At 49.6% G+C, this 19475-nt stretch overlaps 1 protein-coding gene across 5 annotated transcripts; it reads right to left on the bottom strand.

Moving 5' to 3' along the window:
- Window positions 1-306: 306 nt before the first annotated feature.
- Window positions 307-17540, bottom strand: KPNA6 (karyopherin subunit alpha 6). Of its 5 annotated transcripts, none has more exons than XM_084497051.1 (14): window positions 17414-17540; window positions 9630-9763; window positions 8796-8891; window positions 8412-8511; window positions 8015-8109; window positions 6937-7068; window positions 6622-6710; window positions 5509-5608; window positions 4335-4498; window positions 3870-3948; window positions 3370-3495; window positions 2641-2768; window positions 1956-2134; window positions 307-971 (listed from the first exon to the last, which is right to left on the bottom strand). In XM_084497051.1, exons 1-14 carry the CDS (start codon window positions 17415-17417, stop codon window positions 787-789), a joined length of 1611 nt encoding a protein of 536 aa, XP_084353177.1. In that variant the 5' UTR covers window positions 17418-17540; the 3' UTR covers window positions 307-786. The 5 variants fall into 5 exon arrangements, with proteins under 5 accessions (XP_084353177.1, XP_084353180.1, XP_084353178.1 ...); XM_084497054.1 differs by lacking the exon at window positions 17414-17540 and adding an exon at window positions 16459-16759; XM_084497052.1 differs by lacking the exon at window positions 17414-17540 and adding an exon at window positions 13429-13867.
- Between the last annotated feature and the right edge of the window lie 1935 nt (window positions 17541-19475).

The following is a 19475-nucleotide window of genomic DNA, read 5'->3' as shown; positions in this document are numbered from 1 at the left end:
ACTTGAACAGTTCTGTGACTCCGATCAGTAGCAATGCAAGCAAAGCCTGTGCAGGCAGCACCCCGGCAGCCCGCCCTCAGCTACCAGCGCTCCTGGTGCTTTTCTCCTTGTGAGTGCTACCAGCAGTTCTTCGGGAACACGAAAATCTAGGCCGAGGGAAGTCTCCTTCCCCCAGAAAACTCTTCCCAGGAGGGGGAGAAGGTCATCCCGCTTCTTCGTCCAGTTACAGCATGTCTCAGGGGAACTCAGCTCTGTCAGGACTGTCCACTCAAGGAGGGTCGCAGAAAGGCCAGGGCCAAACTTTGCTCTTGGCAAATTAGAGTCTTTAATAAGAGTAATATGTGCAAAAAATTAAATAGATCAACCCAGGTTTCCAGAATTATTGTTGTCAGAATGCTTACTTTCTATTTGTGTTCTTACCCAACCCAATGCTGAAATCTCAATTAAGTACCCGAGGTAAGAAGTGACATTTGGGAGAGATCACCACAAAGAAAAAACCCCGAGAGGTGCAATCTGTTACCTCAGTGTTCTTCCTCCACCCAGATGCCTGCATTAAAGACACATATGCAGCAGCAAAAAGAAAAAATGTGCAAGATATCCCCTCCTTTCCATGAGGACAAAGCACTGTTTCTAGTTGTTTGAAGGAAGAATTGTTTCCTAACAGGTGGAGTGGGTGTTCAGCCTTCCATTTGCAAGGAGGAATGGGACAATCAGCTGCTCCCAGTTGCTTTCTGGCAAGTTTGTGGTGGTGTTTTTGTTTTTGTTTTTTTTTTCCCCCCAGACACATTATAGCTGGAAACCTTCCATGGGGGCTTCAGCTTGCTGGAAGATGAATTGCTGCTGGTTCTCATCTACCTGGGGAGCTAGGGTGGAGTCATCCTCTACTCCAAAATAGTGCTCAATCAAGTCAAAGGCCTTCTGGTAGATCTCTTGGTTCTCATGGCTCTGCAGGAACTCTATCTTATCCAAGCCTTAGAGAAGAAAAAAGTGAAATGCAATGAAACAAGGAGATCCTGTTGTTCAGTGTCCCAAATCCATCCTCCACCCTTCCCCCTATTTACTACAAGACCCTTGTCTGTGTTAGATTAGCATTTTGTGAGCAGCACTAACAGCTAAAGCCAACTAACAGCTAAAACTACCCCTGTTTCTCCAGAGTTGCTTGTGGATTTAATCTGTATCGGAAAGCATTAATGCCTTTCCAATTGTAGGTTTAGCTGATACAGCTAAAGCAGAGAGCTTTACCGGCTCTCCAGCAGAGAGCTGCGAGCACAAAACCAATCATCAGTGAAATTAATATCAGTCTGTGAAAAGTTTGGCAGTTGCAGGGGGAAGGAGGTAGGGCCTGTCCCAGTAATCTCCAGCAGAAGGGCAGCAACAGCTTTAGCTGTCCTAATTAAATCCACTGCTGAACAGGAAGCATCCAAGCATTACATATTCAAGAATTTCAAGAATTATTCTTACTGGGACACACGATGTAACAGTCAGTGAGAGGGCAAAAAAGACGCTGGCAGTATACAGGACATTTCAGACCAAAATAGGAACTGTTCCTCAAAGCATTAGGAACAGGACAAGAAACACCAAATTAGGCCTCTCCAGGGAAAAGCTAAGTCTCTCTGGATTTCCATCATACAACTGCAGCAAGAAGAGTCACGAACTTCTTACTTAGCTCAGCTTATTTTGATTAATATTCCCAACAGCACGAGCTACAATTATCTGGTTGGCATCCAGCTCTAAGAAACCCAGATAAGTATGACAGCTTTTGCTTCCTAGCATTTTGTCTTACGCTGTATTGTAAGACTCTAAAAAAAGACAGCGTGATCTATTATTGGAGCAAATACTGACTAATTTAGAATATAACAAATCACTTCACTAGTTGGGAAAGCAATCAAAAACCACCTAGCATCAGACCTTTCAATAAAATCTATTGTTTTCAAAGACCACCAACCACAACCTACCGTACGCCTCTTCGATCAAGCTACAGTAAGGGTTGATGCCTGTCCCGCTCTGGTTGGCTTCTTGCTCCCCAAGCCTCAGGATGTTCTCCAGGCCGTTCAGCGCCACCTGAACAATCTTGGAGTCCATGACAGTCAGCAGGTCACAAAGAGGTTTGATGCAACCCAAGTTTACCAGGTATCTAAAGAGAGCACCAAGAACACACATTCACCTTTCAGGATAGCTAGCATCCCCTTTGCTCCGTTATAAAGGACAGAAGTGAGTCAAGCTAAAATATATTGCTTTATTATGTAAGATTTCTATTTTGCAAGGCTAATTTTTAGCTACTTATCTGCATTTGTATACAACCCCTCCCTTTTTTTTTTTTAATATAATAATTTTCTTGAAATGCAGGTACTATTCAAATTAGATCCACACTGGATTTTAATCAGTCACCAAGTTTGGACATTTAGCCTAGTCTAAGCTATATAAACAGGACGGGAGGGAGTAGTTTGGACTGGCTTATCCTCAATTCAGAATGAAACTACAGTTTCACAGCATGTGACCTGTATAGCTTGGCCTGTGTCTCAGGTACTCTCCATGAGGTTCTCCAAATTAGTCCCTTGTTACTTATTCTTGCAGTTCCCATAAAGACAAAGCTACCATACATTCAGACAGATCTCCCTTAAGAGGAGCCCCAGGGAGTACCTGATCTGTTCAGGAGTTCCTCCTGACGTTGCATTTGTAATTGCCCATGCTGCCTCTTTCCTCGTACGGAATTCTGCTTTCTGCAAGATTTCTATCAGTACCGGGAAAATGTTTGCATCTATGACTGCCTGGGGAGAGAATAGTAAGAAGTGTTTGAATTGACAACATGGTTTCTAAAAAGGCTATTAAAAAACCTGAACAAAATCTCTACTTCCATTTTCCAATTCAGAAAGAACTTTCCAAGCTATTCCCTTCAATGATTCCTTCATTTCATTCTTCAGCCAGATCCTAGTAATGCAAGATACCCAATTCTGTAACCAGCACAGTGATCTTTATTATTACATCAATACTGTAGGAATGCTTTCATCATTTATCTGCCTTTGTACATAGGTCATTGAAAGGATAATTAAAATTCAACAACCTACAAATTTTCAAAGGGGTATTTCTAATTGCATATAGAGAAACTGGGGCTGTCTCTCTCATTATTCCAATGATCCAATCTGTGGGACTCATTTCAGCCCAGTTTTTGTAGGTACAATTAGTTTTTTTTTTTTTTTTTTAAGCTTTTGTGTGGCAGATGGCTACGTGCAGAAGTCTGCAAATAACTTCCAAATAAAGGATATGGAAAAACCAGCCTCCAAGTATCAGATATGGAAAAAATGCAAGTTCTTCATGCTGAGCTTGGAATCTAGGATTTTTACAGATGGTTTAAATGACTCAATGCTGTACCTGTATTTGTGCTCTGTTTCCTGCTGTGATGTTAGATATAGTCCAGCAGGCTTCTTTCCTGATTGACTCCTTGGGACTACTTAATAAGTGAAGAAGACACGGCAAGGCTGAACAGTTCAGAATCACCTTTAGAGAAAGAAAGCAGTAGTTAGATCACCAGTATCAGGCAGAAAGTTAAATGCTTTCCATTTTCACACAGGGAATATGCTGTATGGGCACTCCTTGACCTTTTAGGGAAGGGGGGGAGCAATGGCACTTCTACATTATGTAGTAAAGAAAGGTATTCCACCCCACCTCCCAAAACAGAGTTTTTGAAATTGCACCAAAAATGCACTCTCCAGAGTAGCAAAAAAAAAAAAAAAAAAAAAAAAAAAAAAAAAAAAAAACAAGAGAAAAGCAAATGGTGCACCTTGATCCTAGGAAAATTTGCTGCAGACAAATATTATGAAGAGTTATACTGCTCTTCAGCTGCATCTGTAAAACATTCCTATCCCCCTCACCTGGGTCTGGATGTCGTCTCCTGTCACGATGTTGCCAACCGCTCGCAAAGCTGGGGAGGCCACTTTGTAGTCATTGTGCCTGCAAGGAAGATGGTGCAAGGACAACAAATAGATCACTGCACCCGGATATTTAGGAAATCCTCTCTCCAGTCTCCCATCTGCATTACTTAGTATTCCATTCCCTAGCATACAGTCTCAGTCCAAACCTGTGTTTAATAAGTTCTTCTTGGTGTACAGCATTAACCAGCACTCCAGCACTAGAAAATGCTCTGCCTCTCTCAGAAAGAGGAGGCCGATAACCTACAGCTCCCACCCTGCTTCAGACCCTCTTTTGTAACTGCCCCAGCAGAGCTGGTTAAGGCAGTGCCCGGATCCTGCCCCCACAAGGTGGGGAGAGCTCTGATGATTTGGGAGTGAACTGCTGCCCAGTCCCACTGGGCTGGAGCAGTGAGACAAGATACTTACATTAACAGCTCCACCAGTCGCCGACACACCCCCGAGTCAATAACTGCTTGAATTTTCTCATTGGGGCCATCTGATAAATAGGAAAGAGCCCAGCATGCATCTGCCAGCAAGTCAGAGTCACTGTTGAATAATAGTCGGGACAACACTGGCAGGCAGGGAGATACCTACAACAACAGCCACCACCCCACATTAGTCACAGCCTGTCAAGGACCACCACATTTGCATACCAACACCACACAGCCACGCTGACTGACAAGATAACAATATTGAACGTCCACAGCTTCCTTCCCCAAAGTCAGCAGCTGCCTTGCTGGTTTACGTACCTCGTAATCACGGCTTAAAGTTACCTCAACAGCTTTAATACTAAACTGAAATTACATCCCTTCCTCTCGGACCAAGTGTAGACTCCTGAGACGAGTGCTACCACGCATGCGGCAGTTTGGAAGCTCCTTCCATTTCTTATGCAAGAGCACTGCTCCAATTCTTGTTCTCACTAACCCTAAAAAGCTCAGTATTCAGAACACCAACAGTTATACTTCCAAGTGCTTCAAGTATTTGTTTTTATATTTACACTCAATTTAGATTTCACCCCTCACTGCAGGCTTCCCAGCTTTGATAAGGAAGCTTTCATTTTAAAAACACAAAACAAAAACTCACTGATCTAAAACCATTTCAGATTTACCAAACAAAAAAAAACGAGACTGATCTGAACGACCAGCAGAACTTTCTGTTAGTGCCACTGGCATACCAGGGAAGGGCAAGAAGAAAGCTACCACAGCTGAAACATAGCTACAGAGCTCCTGTTTTGTAAAATCTGGATGCCTCAGAATTGAGTTTTCAGTCTAAAACTCAAAGTTGCAGGCTTCCAGCATTCACAAAAGAAAGAGTTCAGGGTAGCCCAGAGTACATGCTACTTACACAGAAGTCTGCATTTGCCCCTTACTCAAGGGACTTAAGCTGATGGGCTGCCAACAGAGCCATGCAGCGAGGTTGGCAGAATATTAAACAGGCACTCAAATATCTGCTGAACACTAAGATCCACCTCAGCAGGAAGAACCTCACCCCGTTCCCTCCCAGAACATCTTACAGAAGTCCAACGGCCAAAAATAATTTAGACAAACATCTTGGCTGGGTGTCTCCCCATCACATCTGCCAACAAGGCATTTACTCTCACCTTATCGAATTCGGGCGGCGGACTCTTCCCTCTGCATAAGTTCGACAAGGCCCAGACAGCATTTCGTGTCATTGTCAACCTGGTGGACTTTGTAAGGAGCCTAGAGAGACAATTACCATGCATTACCCTTGGTGCAGAACGTAAGTTGCTGGAAACCAGCAAGGGAATCAAAAAAAATAAAACACTTGTACGACTGTAAGGAAGTCAAACCACTATTCCGCTTGCTGTAGCTCAAGCCATGCCCTTTGTCACTCGAGCCTCTCACTGAGCAAGAAGAGGAGTGAAACAACTACTTCTAGAACAAGCAGCTACTTTCCTAACACTACAGTGACATGGAACAGGCAAGCTCCATGCTGGACAAGTTGCAGAAAGCAGTGTAAGTTAGCCAAATGCAGTTCCAAGATCAAATTCAGCCCAGACACTCGCACCAGAGGTGAGATGGCCTCTGAGTGGCCAGCTGACAAACTGCTGCCTCTACTCTGCAGTGAAGACGGTAAGTCCTGGGGGCTGAGGAAGGTTTTGGTCAGTTATTGCTGAGAGAGGGGACTGACAGGAGGACCAGTATAGCAAACCAGGTCATTTGTGACAAAGCATCAGTTTGCCAAGGACAGGATACAGCAAACAATCGCTTCCAAAGCAGGGAGTGGTGCTGGAGAGCACACTCCTGACAGCCAGATCTTCTGACTGTGGTGGGATGCACCACACCTGAGAGCTCAGAGGCAAGGTGGTGTGCAGAGACCTGCTTCCCTTTCCTCAGTCCTAGAGAAGCCCACTCAGACAAGCACCTGAAATCCACAGCATAAGCACGAGAACAGGCATTTGGAGGGACACAGTGAAACAGCAAGGCCTATGGCTTCAGAGAGGCAAGCACACTGCAACAGCACCCGCTGCAGGTTCAGAGCAGTGTAAAGGTTTGTGAGAAGGCATGTTATCTACCAAGTCCCACTAGTTATCAGATACTTGTCTGAGCTGCCAGTTTATCATCTGGTACCAATGGTTTGATTCCCATCAACACACATTGCTAGGGAATCTGTTCATCCAGCTCAAATATTGCTCTGTTGCAGTGCAGTGGGACTTCACAAAGTGTATTGGCAAGTATTCATGGCTACTCACATTAACAAGGGAGGAAGAATAGCGCAGTTAAGGACATAATCTCTACACACAGAGCTGTCTCCAGCAATGTTCCCCAATGCCCAGACAGCCTGAAAGGAAACAGCAACAGTTTTAGCATTCACGCAGTTTCCAAACAGAGGAAGAAAAGGGTAGTGTGCTAAGAAAGCATTTTCCTGTAACTCCAGGTAACAGACACTTCAGTTTGTGGTCTGCAGCCAGCTCTCAGACTAGTCACTTATTTTAAACATTGCATTTTAATTGTGTGCAACCCACTGTGGTTCATTCCCTAACCCCAAAGAAAGAAGCAAACCTTACCTGTTCTTGAACATCCTCAAAGTCAGAGTTTAACAGCTCTATAAAGATAGGAACTGCCCCGGCCTCAATTACTATTTTTGTTTGTTGGGAAGTTCCCGACGCAATATTCGTCAGTGCCCACGCTGCTTCAAACTGAAACGAGTAGAAAAGAGAAGTGTGAATAAAATAACCGTGACGTAGCAAGGTATTTGCTATTAAATTGCAGCTACAATTCTTTCATCTTCTCTTAAAACACTTGAGAGAAAGCATCCCCCAACAAAACACCTCAATACCCTAAGAAAAAGATTTTTCTTGTACAGTAAGAAAAACCCACACCTGCCTTCTCATTGGCTCAGCTGAACGAGTGAAGACATTTACCTACACAACCACTTTCCTGTATGAAAGTGAAGATGCATAGCCCAGAAATACACAGAACAGGAAGCTTTATCTATTCAGTGCGAGCACTTCCAGCCCACCCTCTCATCTGGCTAACACTACGAAGATGCCTCATGATACGTGGCCCCGGGCCAGAGGGAAGATAGAAAATTATGAAGGCAGCCATCAGCTCTGAGATCCAACTCCATGTATGGAAGTATCTTTAACTCCTGCAAGATAACTATAGTTATTACCAAGCTGGAAGGAATCTCAAAAAGCCATCTAGTCCATCCCTCTGCCCCACGGCAGGGTCAGTACTACCTATGTCACTTCTAACAGCCACTTAGCCTGTTCTTGAAAGCCTCAAATAATGGAGGTTTTTCCCTACACAATTGCTCCCTACACATTTCCTCTGTGGCTCCTCTAGCTTCCAGCAGCAACATCAGACATAGGAATGACAAATTCCCCTCTGCTACAATTGAAATACAGTTTTTCATTATTTTTGCCAGCGTTCTTCCAAGAACTGAATTTAGAGCAATCTATAACTTTTCTGTTGCTCCTTTCCAAGCATTAAAACTATCTTTATCTTCTCCCATATATCATACACCCTGCATCTTTTGGGTTCAAAACCACTTTTCTCTAATAGCACCAGCGGGTTCACGCTGCTCAGCTGCAAAGATTTAACAGCTACAAGCCGTGAAGAATTCCTAACAGGCTGCTTTACCTGTAGCGTGCAATTTTCACTTCTTTTCAGGAATTCAACAAATCTGTCCACCACTCCTTGAGTGTTTATCACTTCATCTATTGGAGGATTTGGCTCTGAAATAGTAATGCAGTGTCAAAATAGTATATAGGTCTAATACAAGGGAACAACAAGCATGAACTATTGTTGTCCTGAATGGTTTCAAGCTGTACTGAACTTGGTAGAACAGCTCCTCAGAATCACTTTCAGTAACACACATTAAATTGTAAATAGTTAGTAAATTTACTAGGTTATCAAGTTTCTAGATTATAGCCTTCCCCAAACTCAAAGCCAGGGATTTGTACAACACTTCAAGTGCACAAATATTCCTGAAATAAAGCCTATGCCAGACCCAAGGGCAGGGATGAGGGACTTTTACCTTTGGAAAGTAGCTTCCTGAATTTCTGTGTGGTTGCTAGCTGTAGGTCAGGGTCATCTGAAAAAAGCATCTCTACCATCTCTCTTGTGATCACTCCCTCCTGAAAGGAGACAGAACAACAGTTCCATGTCACATGAAGCTTATTTAAGGTATCTCAATCAAGGCAGCCTACCACAATTCTGTGCTAGCTGTTAATCCAAAGATGTGCTGTCTGAGATTACAGCACACTATCTGCTTCCTGGCAGACTTCTCCAGTTTGTTGTAGTAGTACTAGCAACATTCCCCAAACCAGGGAAAAACAAACAGGTTGCAGTTTATCAGTTTTAAATCTATCAGCATTAAATCTATCTGAAGGCATGATTGCAGCAAGGAGAGGCACCTTACCCCACATGTTGTGGAACTAACATAGGAGTCCACGAGGAGGCTATCAAACATGGAGGCATCTTCATTGATCAGTTCCACATTTCTTCTTTTAAAGAGCTGACAGGGAACAAAACATGGGAGTCATTATTAGAAAGCAATGATTAACAGTCTTCACAAGTAGACATTCTTGTTCCTCAAACAAGATACCGCCAGCTATAGATGAAGCGTAACCTGAATAGAAAAGTAGTCATTAATAACAGCTCTGCACACTGAACACTAGCTTGGCATACAAGCCCTGATAATAAAACACGCTAAGGCTTGCTCTCAGATATGCAAATGCCCAAGTCACTGAAGCACTGGTATAGGCAAGTGCAAAATTTGGCCTAACAAGTTAGGGAAAACAGGGAGAAGGCAGCTTGTAGACGATGCAATCATTTAGTCTGAGCCACACGGATCACCCGAGAATCACCTTTCACTTTCTCAGACTCCCAGCAAAACAAAACAAAAAAAAAAACACACAGCTCAGAGTGAAGAAATGCATGCAGCCCATACTTTCACTTACTCTCCCTGCTTCTGGTTGAAGCAACTCCATTCACTAATTAATTAAAAAGTTAAAAACAAGGATCTGTGAACAAAAACCTTCAGTACCGTAAAGACAAAGTGCTTGGAGAGCCCTTGGTGTGAGCGACACTCCGTGCTAGGTACAAAGGAAAAGCAAAGGAATGTCTCAGAACAGGAAAAATAAGAGGACTGCCAACAAACCTTAATGCACAGATCCTTGAAGATTCCCGTTTGGCAGCAGCACAATCTTGGTTGTGTTAAGGCTGTACACAAGCTAGTCAAGATGAGAGTTACCTGTTGCTCTCGTTTCTGTTTGCGCAGTTGAATTCCTTCCTCTTCTCTTCTCCGACGCATTTCCTCAGGATTTAGGGCTTTGTTCTTGTAACTCTTCATTCGATAGTTATCCTTGCCAGGACTCGCCATGGTTTCTGTGAAAAGGAAAAGGCCTCAGATTTCTGGTCACTCTCTGTTCCTTTACCAGCGTGTCATTTTCAACGAGAACGTCGGTGCACATAAAAAAGCAAAGAACAGCCAGATTAAACGGACTTTTAATGTAAAAAGCAAGAGCTGGTCTCTTACACGCTGAAGTAAAAGCTTCAGGCCGGAATATGACCCTGACACTAGTTCAGGTGATGTGTTGTTGATGCAAGACTGTTATTAAGTTTGTAGGAAGCAGAGCAGATTTGCTGTTCTAAAAGGAACCTGGATCCAACGCCACAACACTGAAGCAGGTCACCCATATGAAAAGCTTCTCCTCAGAGAGCTTCACCGTCCAGGTGTGTAACTAAGTTCTAGCTTGGTGTTAGATCTTATTTCCCTTGTACCACCAGGGAATAACCCACACCTCGACATCCCTTTCCCACAGACATCTGCTGAAGGCCGTTCCGATTGCCAGTGGGTGACTGCACCAACTTCAGCATTTCGGAGCAGCCCATGGAAGCACCAAACCACACCTGCATGGCAAAAACCCAACAGAGCTCGCAGTAAACTGCAGCCTTGATTTTACAACTCCACTAAAAACACTGCCAAGAGACAAGCTGCACATATCACAGGCCACGTTTGCCCTGCCAGCCAGCTTACTGCGAGGGTTCAGTACCTGACCTACTTATTTTGCTGCCTCATATCTGACTAACGCAGTCCTTCAAACCTGATTACTCGTCTATTTGCCTCCTAGTCAGGGAAGTGACACTCCACTGTTTGGCAGAGTAAAACCACCAGGGCCAAGCAGCAGCCTGAGCACAGGAGGATAGCAATTCCTCAGCTGCACCCAGCCATAACCCCCTGCTTCGACCACATCCACTCCTTTTTCCATTTTCCCAAACGCTCCCTTTCTCCCATTTATGAGACAGATCCCTTGGATTCTCTTCTGTGCCCTTCCCAGAGCAGGAAGGAAGCAGTGATAATGCAGAGCAGCAAACTGCCCGTTAGCCCTGAGACCAGGAGACAATTCCCTGGCAGTCTGCAGGACACCAGTATCTGTGTTTTGTCACCTGCCCCAAGCAGCTGTGAAGCACCCTGTGAAAATCAGCAGCTACCTCCTCGGACCTCTTCCTTCAACCCTTAAGCACTCCTCAGGCACGTTGCTTACAGAAAGTCCACGTCTGACTTATCAGCTGCCTCCAGCCACCCTGGAAGCCCTCCAAGATCAGCTGGAGAAGTTTCAGACCTTGCTGCCCTCCTGCTAGCAGGGCCCACAGCCGAGCCAAAGACAGGTACAGTGTACAGCTGTCCAACAGCTCACTGCTGTGGAAAGAGGAAACAACCAGAAGAATTCATGTTAACATGAGGAAACAAAATACTTTCAGTTATAGCATTTCAAGACAATACCTACAGACACTAAACATTAGGAGAGTCATGCTCCTTTTCATGGAATCTGCTTTCTGAGGGGGCATTCCCTTCCCTGGCCAAATCAGCAAGGACATTCTTGTGAATGGCAACAGATAAAGCAAAAACACCACCAAAAAAAAAAAAAAAAATCAAGTTCCTCTGGTCACTTGCACTGCAACAACCACACATGCCCCTGGCAAACAGTCCTGACCCCGTTCTGAAGCTCAGCTGACCCCAGAGACATCCCGAGGCTTGAGGAGGTGTAGGCACAGCAGGCTGCAAGCTTATTGTCACCTGAGGCTGAAAAGAAGCCACCAGCTCTTCATCAGTAAGCAGCAGTATTCCAGTGCTGTTAGAAAGCCTTGCAGTAAGTTGTTTAGGACGCAGTAGCTCTATGAAAAAGGGACTGCATCATGAGCACCACCAAGGAAAACACACAGAGCCTCCAAAGAGAGTGGAGGGCTGAAACAAGTCAGAGCAGGGCTCTTTTTTTCCCTGAGCTCACCTCTCACAAGGCAGAGGTTCAGCGGAATAACTGGCATGTTTGTAAAGGCGTCTGACACACCTACCGCGTCCTCAAGGACCGCTGACACGGCAAGGAAGCAGCCTGAAGCTCTCAGAAGCCAGGCCCCTGCTCCCCCTTGGCCATCCCCCTTCCCAGCAGGGCTGTATGCCAGGGTGGAGGGGAGAATCTTTGTTATTTTTGACCGAGTAGCAGCTACTTCAGGAGACAGAAGACAAAACGTACAGGGGGTTGTTTATAGCTGATCTTCCAGGAGCAAGGCGTCATCTACACCCAGATTTTAATTCAGGAATTAAATTTCACCACTGCCATTGGTTCAGTTGGTGAAGCATCCCTGTGACTGCCCCAGCTCTAAGGGTTGATATGGGCACATAAAGGAGTAACAGCTTAATTCAGAAAGATTACACCAGAATCCCTAGCAGACAAATTGGCTACCTCCCTTCGGAAGGCAAAGTCCCCAATTAAAAGGTAGTTTTTAAGGAAGGGAGGACGAAAAAGTGGTTAAGTGGCTTAGCATTATGCCCGGGATTACCAGCCAGTTGGTCACACAAACAGCTGAGTGGCACATGACAGTCGAGCTGCCCGGGGACTTGCACAACCCCGCTCCCAGGCACACCCTGGCAGCCTGGAGCTGGGTGGCAGCGCAGAGAAGGAACCCAGCCAGGCACCAAGGTCTCACACTCAGCGTGTGCTATGCCCCGCAGCGTGAGGCTGCTGATTTCAGGAGCTCTGAGCACCACCGTGACACTGCAGGGACCCCCACGGCTGGACACCCACACACCTCCGTGCAACCATCACTGGTTTCCTACTTCATTTTGCGCACACACCTCCTCAGGTCCTTTCCGTTGACTGTTTCCAGTCCATCCTGTCCCAATCCTTTGGCCTTGGAATGCCAATCTGTGACGTTACCTCCCATCTCTATGGCAGCAACATCACCGGTGCAAGATTCTAACTCCACGGTGAGCTCAGCTGACGCTGTCAGCACCAGGCTGCAGCAAACACGTGGAACAGAACTGACAGCGGGAGGCCCAGCACATCCAAATTCTCTGCACAAAACATCTGGCTCATCCAGTATATCTGCAAGCCAGGCTTCGGCAGCGTTAACTATTAACTGAAATCCTACCCACACTAAGCCAGGCTGGAGGGGCAGTCTGATTCTCTGATCAGGAGAAGCACTCATCCACAATCACCTGCGAGTGATGCGCAGGCAATGCTCAAGCCACACATTTGCACTTTGCAACTGACCATCAGTTGTTGCTCTGAGAAGTTTCTACTTTTATAGAAAAGCTCTTGACTAAGCAGCACTGGAAACCTAGCTAGGGCACGTTTCTTTCAGCTGCTGGAAGTTTCAGCAGCCACCCAAATCCCCACAGAGCGCTAGGACAGCGCCTTGCACTGCGCCTCTGCTAGGACAGCTTTCTCCTCTGACAAGCAGCTAGGCCCTGCCTTGCATCAAGATAGCATCAGCTCACGCCCTGGAATTACAGAATCGTTCTGATGTTGTTCCAGGCACAAGTCCTGGGCTCTGGGCTTCCCTGCAGTGCCCCACGGAAGCTTCCTCCTGCACCGCAGCGCTCAGCCGGGCAGCAGCTCCCCCAAGCAGCCTGCAGCTGCCCCAGGGACCCTGCTCCGAATTATTGAGTTAATTCACTCTGGGACTGCTTTCAGGTGGTCCGTGAGCTGAGAATTCTCTTGCAGGAGCTACAGGAACAAACCTGGGGGTGAAGGTTAATGGAACAATACCTGCTCAGTTCCCTGTGTAAAGGAAACTCCTTGGGGAGGCCGCAGAAGTTTGGCTCCTGCTGTAGGTTTTGCTGGCAATGGTCGGCTTCAGTGAGGAGAAATCCTCCTGTGGTCACGTAAGCCAAAAAAAACAGAACACCACACTCTTCCTTACCCTATATTGAACAATGAGAAAGTTTTCACCAGGTCAATGAAAAAGCAGGGTGAAAGGTGGACTCTGAAGGCTCACCAGAGCCCTCGGGTCCCGTAACCACCCATAGAGAAGCCAACAAAGCCACAGCACTCGGCCAGAAAGGTGACTCCAGGGTCACTGCTACCACGCCAGGACTGTAACGGCTTCTCAAGACCACTGAATCACCACCCAGCCTTGCTTCCTTCCAGCTGACGCTCTCCCCACTGCTCTGCCTTACAGAACACAACTGCTTCCAACAGTTCGGCTGCTGCTGAAAGCCTCCGAGCTGAGTCACTGCAGGGGCTCGCACGTCTAAATCAGGACTTGTGCTGCTGAGTCAGCCTGGAGGGACAGAACAGAACAGTTACACTCACAGATCTCACCAGGCGCTTTTGAGCCAAAACTCCCTTCCACGAAGGCAATCTTTGTAAGGTGTCTACTACAGTCCTGGTGCTGGCCACAGGACACATACCTAAGACACCTGGCCAGCAAGGAGGGCTGACAGCCACGTGTGTGGAGTTCAGTACAGCAGCAGAATTACACAACAGCAATGAACAGCATGAACTTGGTCAGTTACAAGGAAAGAAAAAGCCCTAAGCTCCACAAATAAGAGCAAAACACAATCAATTGACTAAAAAGATGCATCTGACAACCTTGCTGCTTACATCCCTCAGGTCTCTCCAGTCCATAAGGTCACCTGAGGAACCTCCTGCCACCTGCCTCCCTGCAGGCCCTGACCCTCAAAGATCAGCACAACGGCAACAAACAACAGCATTACGGATTTCTGAAGTGTCTCTAAACCTGAAACCTGTCTCCACACAGCCAAGCATTAACCACCCATTTCTCTGAAAGCGTGGCTCTGAAGACCACAGCTGACGTCTTGCTGCTGTAACAGGAATAACAGCCAAGCTTTGCTTGAAGTAAGTTTGTAAACCCCCTCTAAACTTACTTGATGATTAGCAGTGCTTGTGTGAATTTTCTGTTTCTTCTGTCTTATTTGTGAAAGCTCCTGAAGTCTGAGAAGCAACAGAAAGAAAAGTTCTTCTGAACCTCAGACACGTAATGCGTTACACACCACCACAGGCACGTCTTCAGTCAATTCTTAAAGGGATGTTTAAAGCAGTTGCTTTACAACATGGCATAAAGGTTCTTCGTGACAGCAGCTACAGACACAGACCCAGCTTCAGAGGAGCGTGTCCAGGACAACTTAATGGTTTAGTTGGGAATGGAGAAAGCGAAGCCTAAATAATCAGTGCTTCCTGAACACAAACTAAGTGAAGTTGGTTATGCTGAATGTACACAAACAGTTGATTAACGTGCACTGCATGCAGAGGCAGCTCCGAGCTGCTGGCAGACACGAGCCCAGGACAGGTTCCTACGCTGAGCCTCTCATTTTATAGTGAACCTGTCATTTTGATGGTTTTATAGTGAAAAGTGAATTGGGAATAAAATCGCTTCATTGCTCAGAAGGTGACGGAGGGAAAAGGAAACCAAACAACTACAGGAGGAGTCCTGCCAAGCAAACAGCAACTCGAGGCTTTTCCTCCACAGCCCTGCAGTGACCCAGCTGCTGCTAACCCTGGAGGAAAGGCCAAGCGCTGCGCTCTGTCACTCGCTTGCTCGTTTCATTCTGCTTTCAAGTCCTCCTGCAGGTTCTCCGAGTGCCTGCTCCAAGCGAGCAGAGGCAGTAGTCTTGCAGAGAGGTCTCAAACACCAAGCTGCTGCCACCCGGGGCCGGGTGCTTGTCACAGAGTACACGGTGTGCTCTCAGAGCGCTTATCCCCGCAGTTATTTGGCTGTCTGGTGCAGCAGTCGCCGTTGGCTCATTCCCGTCGGTTTTCGCTGCGAGAGCCAGGGCCGTGATATCACTGCAGGAATGTGCAACAGCCTCGCTGCTGCCTGCCGAGGGGGAGGGGAGCACAAAAATGCTCTTCGGAGGAATTAAGAGCCCTGCAGCACGCTTCTCTTTCACCGTGGTCAGCCCGAGACGAGGCCTCCCGCTGGCTGCCCGTGCCCGACGTCAGGAGAACTCGCTGTCCTTGAGTCTGTTTCTCTGAACACAAACTTCAACTCTACTTCCTCCTGACCTTTTCACCCCGAAAGCCTGGGGTTTGGCGCCTATAAATCCCCTTCAACCTGATTTACATGCCCCAAGACCTTCAGACTTCCTTAAGAGCGTATTGATGATCTGAGAAGCGTAACTCCCTCTCACCTGAGGTCAGGGAGTCCTCCGTAACAGTTTCTGAACCAAGGATCAGCTCAAACTTGACCCAAAAGAGAGACGGGAGCCCTAGCGCAGCCTGAAATAAAGTTGCAGAGAGCTACAGAATTCCAAAAAGCTCATCCCTCCCAGCACGTGCTTTTCTACAGAAACAAGCAGCATTGTGCTTTGATAAGCATGTTTGTCTGGGCTTCAGAAGTACAATAGCTGAAAAGTGAAAGGCTGGAGGAATTAGGACTTCCCCTATTACACCCACCACTTTGATGAGCAGGCTCCCCTTTACAAAGTTCATGTTTGCTCTCCCGAACTCAAGCAAACAAAGCAAAACAGCCAAGTAACTAGTTCAATTCATCAGCCACGAGAGCTCTGTTGAGAGCCTGACATTCCTGCTGCATGGGCTGAGCAGCACAGCAAAGACACCCGGACATTTGTAACCTGCACAGCCAACGAGGAAAGGACTGAGGGGCATTTCTAGGATTTTGGGCACTTCTAGGAGGCGAGACCAACGCTCCACAGCTCCCTACAAACCACAGCACCCCCGACCCACACCACGCAAAGCACAGCAGCGTACTGCCATAATTTAGACCTGTTAATCCAGAGCACTGAAAAAGCAGTCTTCGCTTATTTTAAAAGTTACTTTTAAAAGGTTTAAGTGGGAAGCACCGAATGGCTGCTGTCGGAAACGCTTCAAGCTCCAACAAGGAACCACCGAGGCAGAGGGGGGAAGGACGGGAAAGCTCCTTCGAACACCCTCAGCCACAGAAAGCGCTCGCAGTCTCCAGACGTGCTCCAACAGGCCCGAGGACGTTTTTCTGCTCGAAGCTGCCGGCCGAGGTTTCTCACCAGGCTGCGTTGCGTTCCAGAAGCTGCTCTGGACGGGAGCTGCTGCAGCCGGGGCAGCCACGGCCTCACAGGAGGCGGCTGAGGAGCTGCTGACCCCTCGGGCAGGCCGCATCCCTCCACAAGGGGCATTTTTAAGGCTTCTGAGGACAAGCCTGCTTAAAAGCTGCTGCAGTTAAAAACTGAAAGACCTTAATTTTTACCTCAGAGACGAAGCTGGGGGGGAACGCTCCTGCTGCAGGCCTCGCTCCCTGCTCCCCCCAGCCCCCCAAAGCCCCCTCACCCCCTCAGGGAAGCGCCACAGCCCCGAGCATGGAGCCCCAGCTCACGGCCAGGATGACAGAAACCCCCTGGCACCGCCGGACCCACCGAGGGGCAGCGCTCGGCGGTTAATTACGGTTAATTACCCGTCCCTAACGACAGCGCTGCGCCTCTGACAGGGCGCGGGGCCGGCCCCGGGGGGGGGCTCACGGCGCTGCCGGGACCCTCGCTGACAGGAGCGGCCGCTTGTGGCTGGGGTTTTGGGCCGGTTTAGAGGAGAATTGGGAAACCCGGGAGGGAGGTTGGCGTGAGGTGAGGCACCGGCTCCCCCCGCCCGGGAAAAGGCCCCGCCGGGGCCGCGCTGCTCGAGCCCTGCCCGCAGCCCCCGGCCCGCTGAGGGGCACGGGGCCGAGCCGTAGCCCCCCGCCCGGTCCCGGTCCCGGTCCCGTCCCCGGTCCCCCCCGGTGTCCCCGGTCCCGTCCCGCCCTCACCCATCGCGGCTCCTGAGGCGGCGGCTCCCGGCGGCGGCCACAATATGGCGGGAGGGCGGCGGGGGGCGGGCGGCGAGCGGCCAACGGCGGCCGAGAGGAGCCAAACGGCCCCGAGCCGCGCGGGCCCGCCCCGGGGCGGGACGGGACGGGACCGGGGAGGGGGCGGACTCGGCCCCGCCTCTAACGGCCGCCCCTGAGGCAGTTATGGCACCTCACGGGGTGGGCGTCACGGCCCCTCAGCCCCGTCACCTCAGTTATGGCGCCTCACGTTCTGTGCCCTCACGGCCCCTCAGCCCCGTCACCTCAGGTCCCCTCACAACACGTCCCGTCGTGTCTGTCCCCTCATGTCCCCTCAGCCCCAGCCTGTCACATCCCCTCGCATCCCGTCCCCTCAGGTCCCCTCATGTCTGTCCCCTCACATCCCCTCAGCCCCGTCCCTTCAGGTCCCCTCAGGTCCGCTCACAGCCCCCCAGCACCATCCCCTCAAGCCTTGTCCCCTCACATTCTGTCCCCTCATGTCCCCCTAGCCCCTCACATCCCATCCCCTGAGGTTCTCTCATGTTCTGTCCCCTCACCTCTGTCCCCTCACATCCCCTCAGACTCCATCCCCTCAGCTCTGTCCCCTCAGCCCTGTCCCTTCATGTTCTGTCCCCTTGTGTCCCCCCAGCCCCTCACATCCACTCACATCCCATCCCCTCAGGTCCTCTCACGTTCTGTCCCCTCACACCTGTCCCCTCATGTCCCCTCATAATCCATCCCCTCACATCACCTCAGCCCCATCCCCTCAGCCCTGTCCCTTCATGTTCTGCCCCCTCATGTCCCCCCTGCCCCTCACATCCCCTCACGTGCCAGGGGAGGCACTGAGGGGACACGGGCCCGATCCTGCTCCATGTGCAGCTCGGAGCAGGGCAGCACGCATAGCAACGCTCTAAGATGTCCTTTCATTATAAAGTGTTTTAAGGATCTGTGTCCTTCGCAGCTCCATGGCCTCCTGCGGCAGGGGCTGAGCGGCGTGGGGGGCATCAGGTGGCGCGTGGCCGGCAGTTCCCTCCCATGGCAAGGAAGACGTCAATGGGGACGTGGGGCAGGGTCAGGCAGTGGCTCCCGGGGCATCGCCGCAGCTGCCTGTGGGGAGAGAGAAGGGTGAGGGCAGCGGCATGGCGAGGTCGGACCCTGCACCCCACAGGAGTCCCTCTGGCGGGGCTCAGCACCCCCTTACCTTCCCGCAGGCTGCTCGGCACCCACCGGCTCCTGAGCCTCTGGAGCCGCGGCCAGGCTGGGACAGTCACCTGCCTCGATGGGGAACCTCCGGGCCTGCGGTGTTTCCTGGGAGCTCATGTCCGGGCCCTGGACGTGGCTGATGGGGGAGAAGGAGCCGTGAGCTGGCAGCACAGGGCCTGACCCCTGAGATCCCCATCCCCACATTGGGGGGCACCCAGGGGATCGCCGGGGCCGGGTCTTGCCCTGCCGAAGGGCAGGAGGCACTGCCTGCTCTGGTTCCAGCTGTCCTGGCTGGCTGGATGTGCCCAGCTCGGTCTCACGGCTGCGAGGCAGCAGCAGGAGGAGGCTGGCACAGGGCACGGCCACTGCCTGCCCTCGGTGTCCCCGTGCTGGAGCTGCAGGAGGACACCGAGCAGCGAAATGTTCCCAGCACGCCAGCTCTGAACCCCCTTCTGCCACCCCCCAGCCTGCTCTGGGGAAAAAGGGGAAGGGACACGGAGGGGCAGCAACGGCAAAAGGAGGGGGAGGACGTGTGGCCAGCCCCGCATCCCCTGCATTCCTCACCCCGTGAGCCCCCCTACTCACGGTGCCCACTGAGCGGGCGTTCCAGCACAGCCCTATCCCCCCTGCCCGGTCGAGTGGTCACCCACTTTGATGCACATCCGTCACCTCTGATTCACGCAGCATCAGCTGCATCATAATAGCACGGCCGGGTTTAAGAGGTCCCCCTATGCTCCCCTTCACACAGCACCAGGCCACGAGCGGGGCCTTGGGGTGCTGTGCATGCCACTGGGGGGCACGGGGAGTCCCTGGGTGCTGCGATGCTGTTGTGGAGTTGCTG

This window comes from Aythya ferina (assembly GCF_964211825.1).
Source record: "Aythya ferina genome assembly, chromosome: 24".
NCBI lineage: Eukaryota > Metazoa > Chordata > Aves > Anseriformes > Anatidae > Aythya > Aythya ferina.
The sequence above is the reverse complement of the archived record's forward strand: the minus strand, read 5'-3'. Positions and strand labels throughout refer to the sequence as shown.

What these genes read in the sequence shown, in the direction of transcription:
- KPNA6 (XM_084497050.1), bottom strand. Translation starts at nt 10,294, where the DNA reads ATGCAGGTGTGGTTTGGTGCTTCCATGGGCTGCTCCGAAATGCTGAAG. An exon ending in CAGGAAGCTACTTTCCAAAG is followed by an intron (nt 8,110 to 8,411) that starts GTAAAAGTCCCT and finishes TTACTATTTCAG; the next exon opens with AGCCAAATCCTCCAATAGAT. An exon ending in CGCCGCCCGAATTCGATAAG is followed by an intron (nt 4,499 to 5,508) that starts GTGAGAGTAAAT and finishes CTGTTGTTGTAG; the next exon opens with GTATCTCCCTGCCTGCCAGT.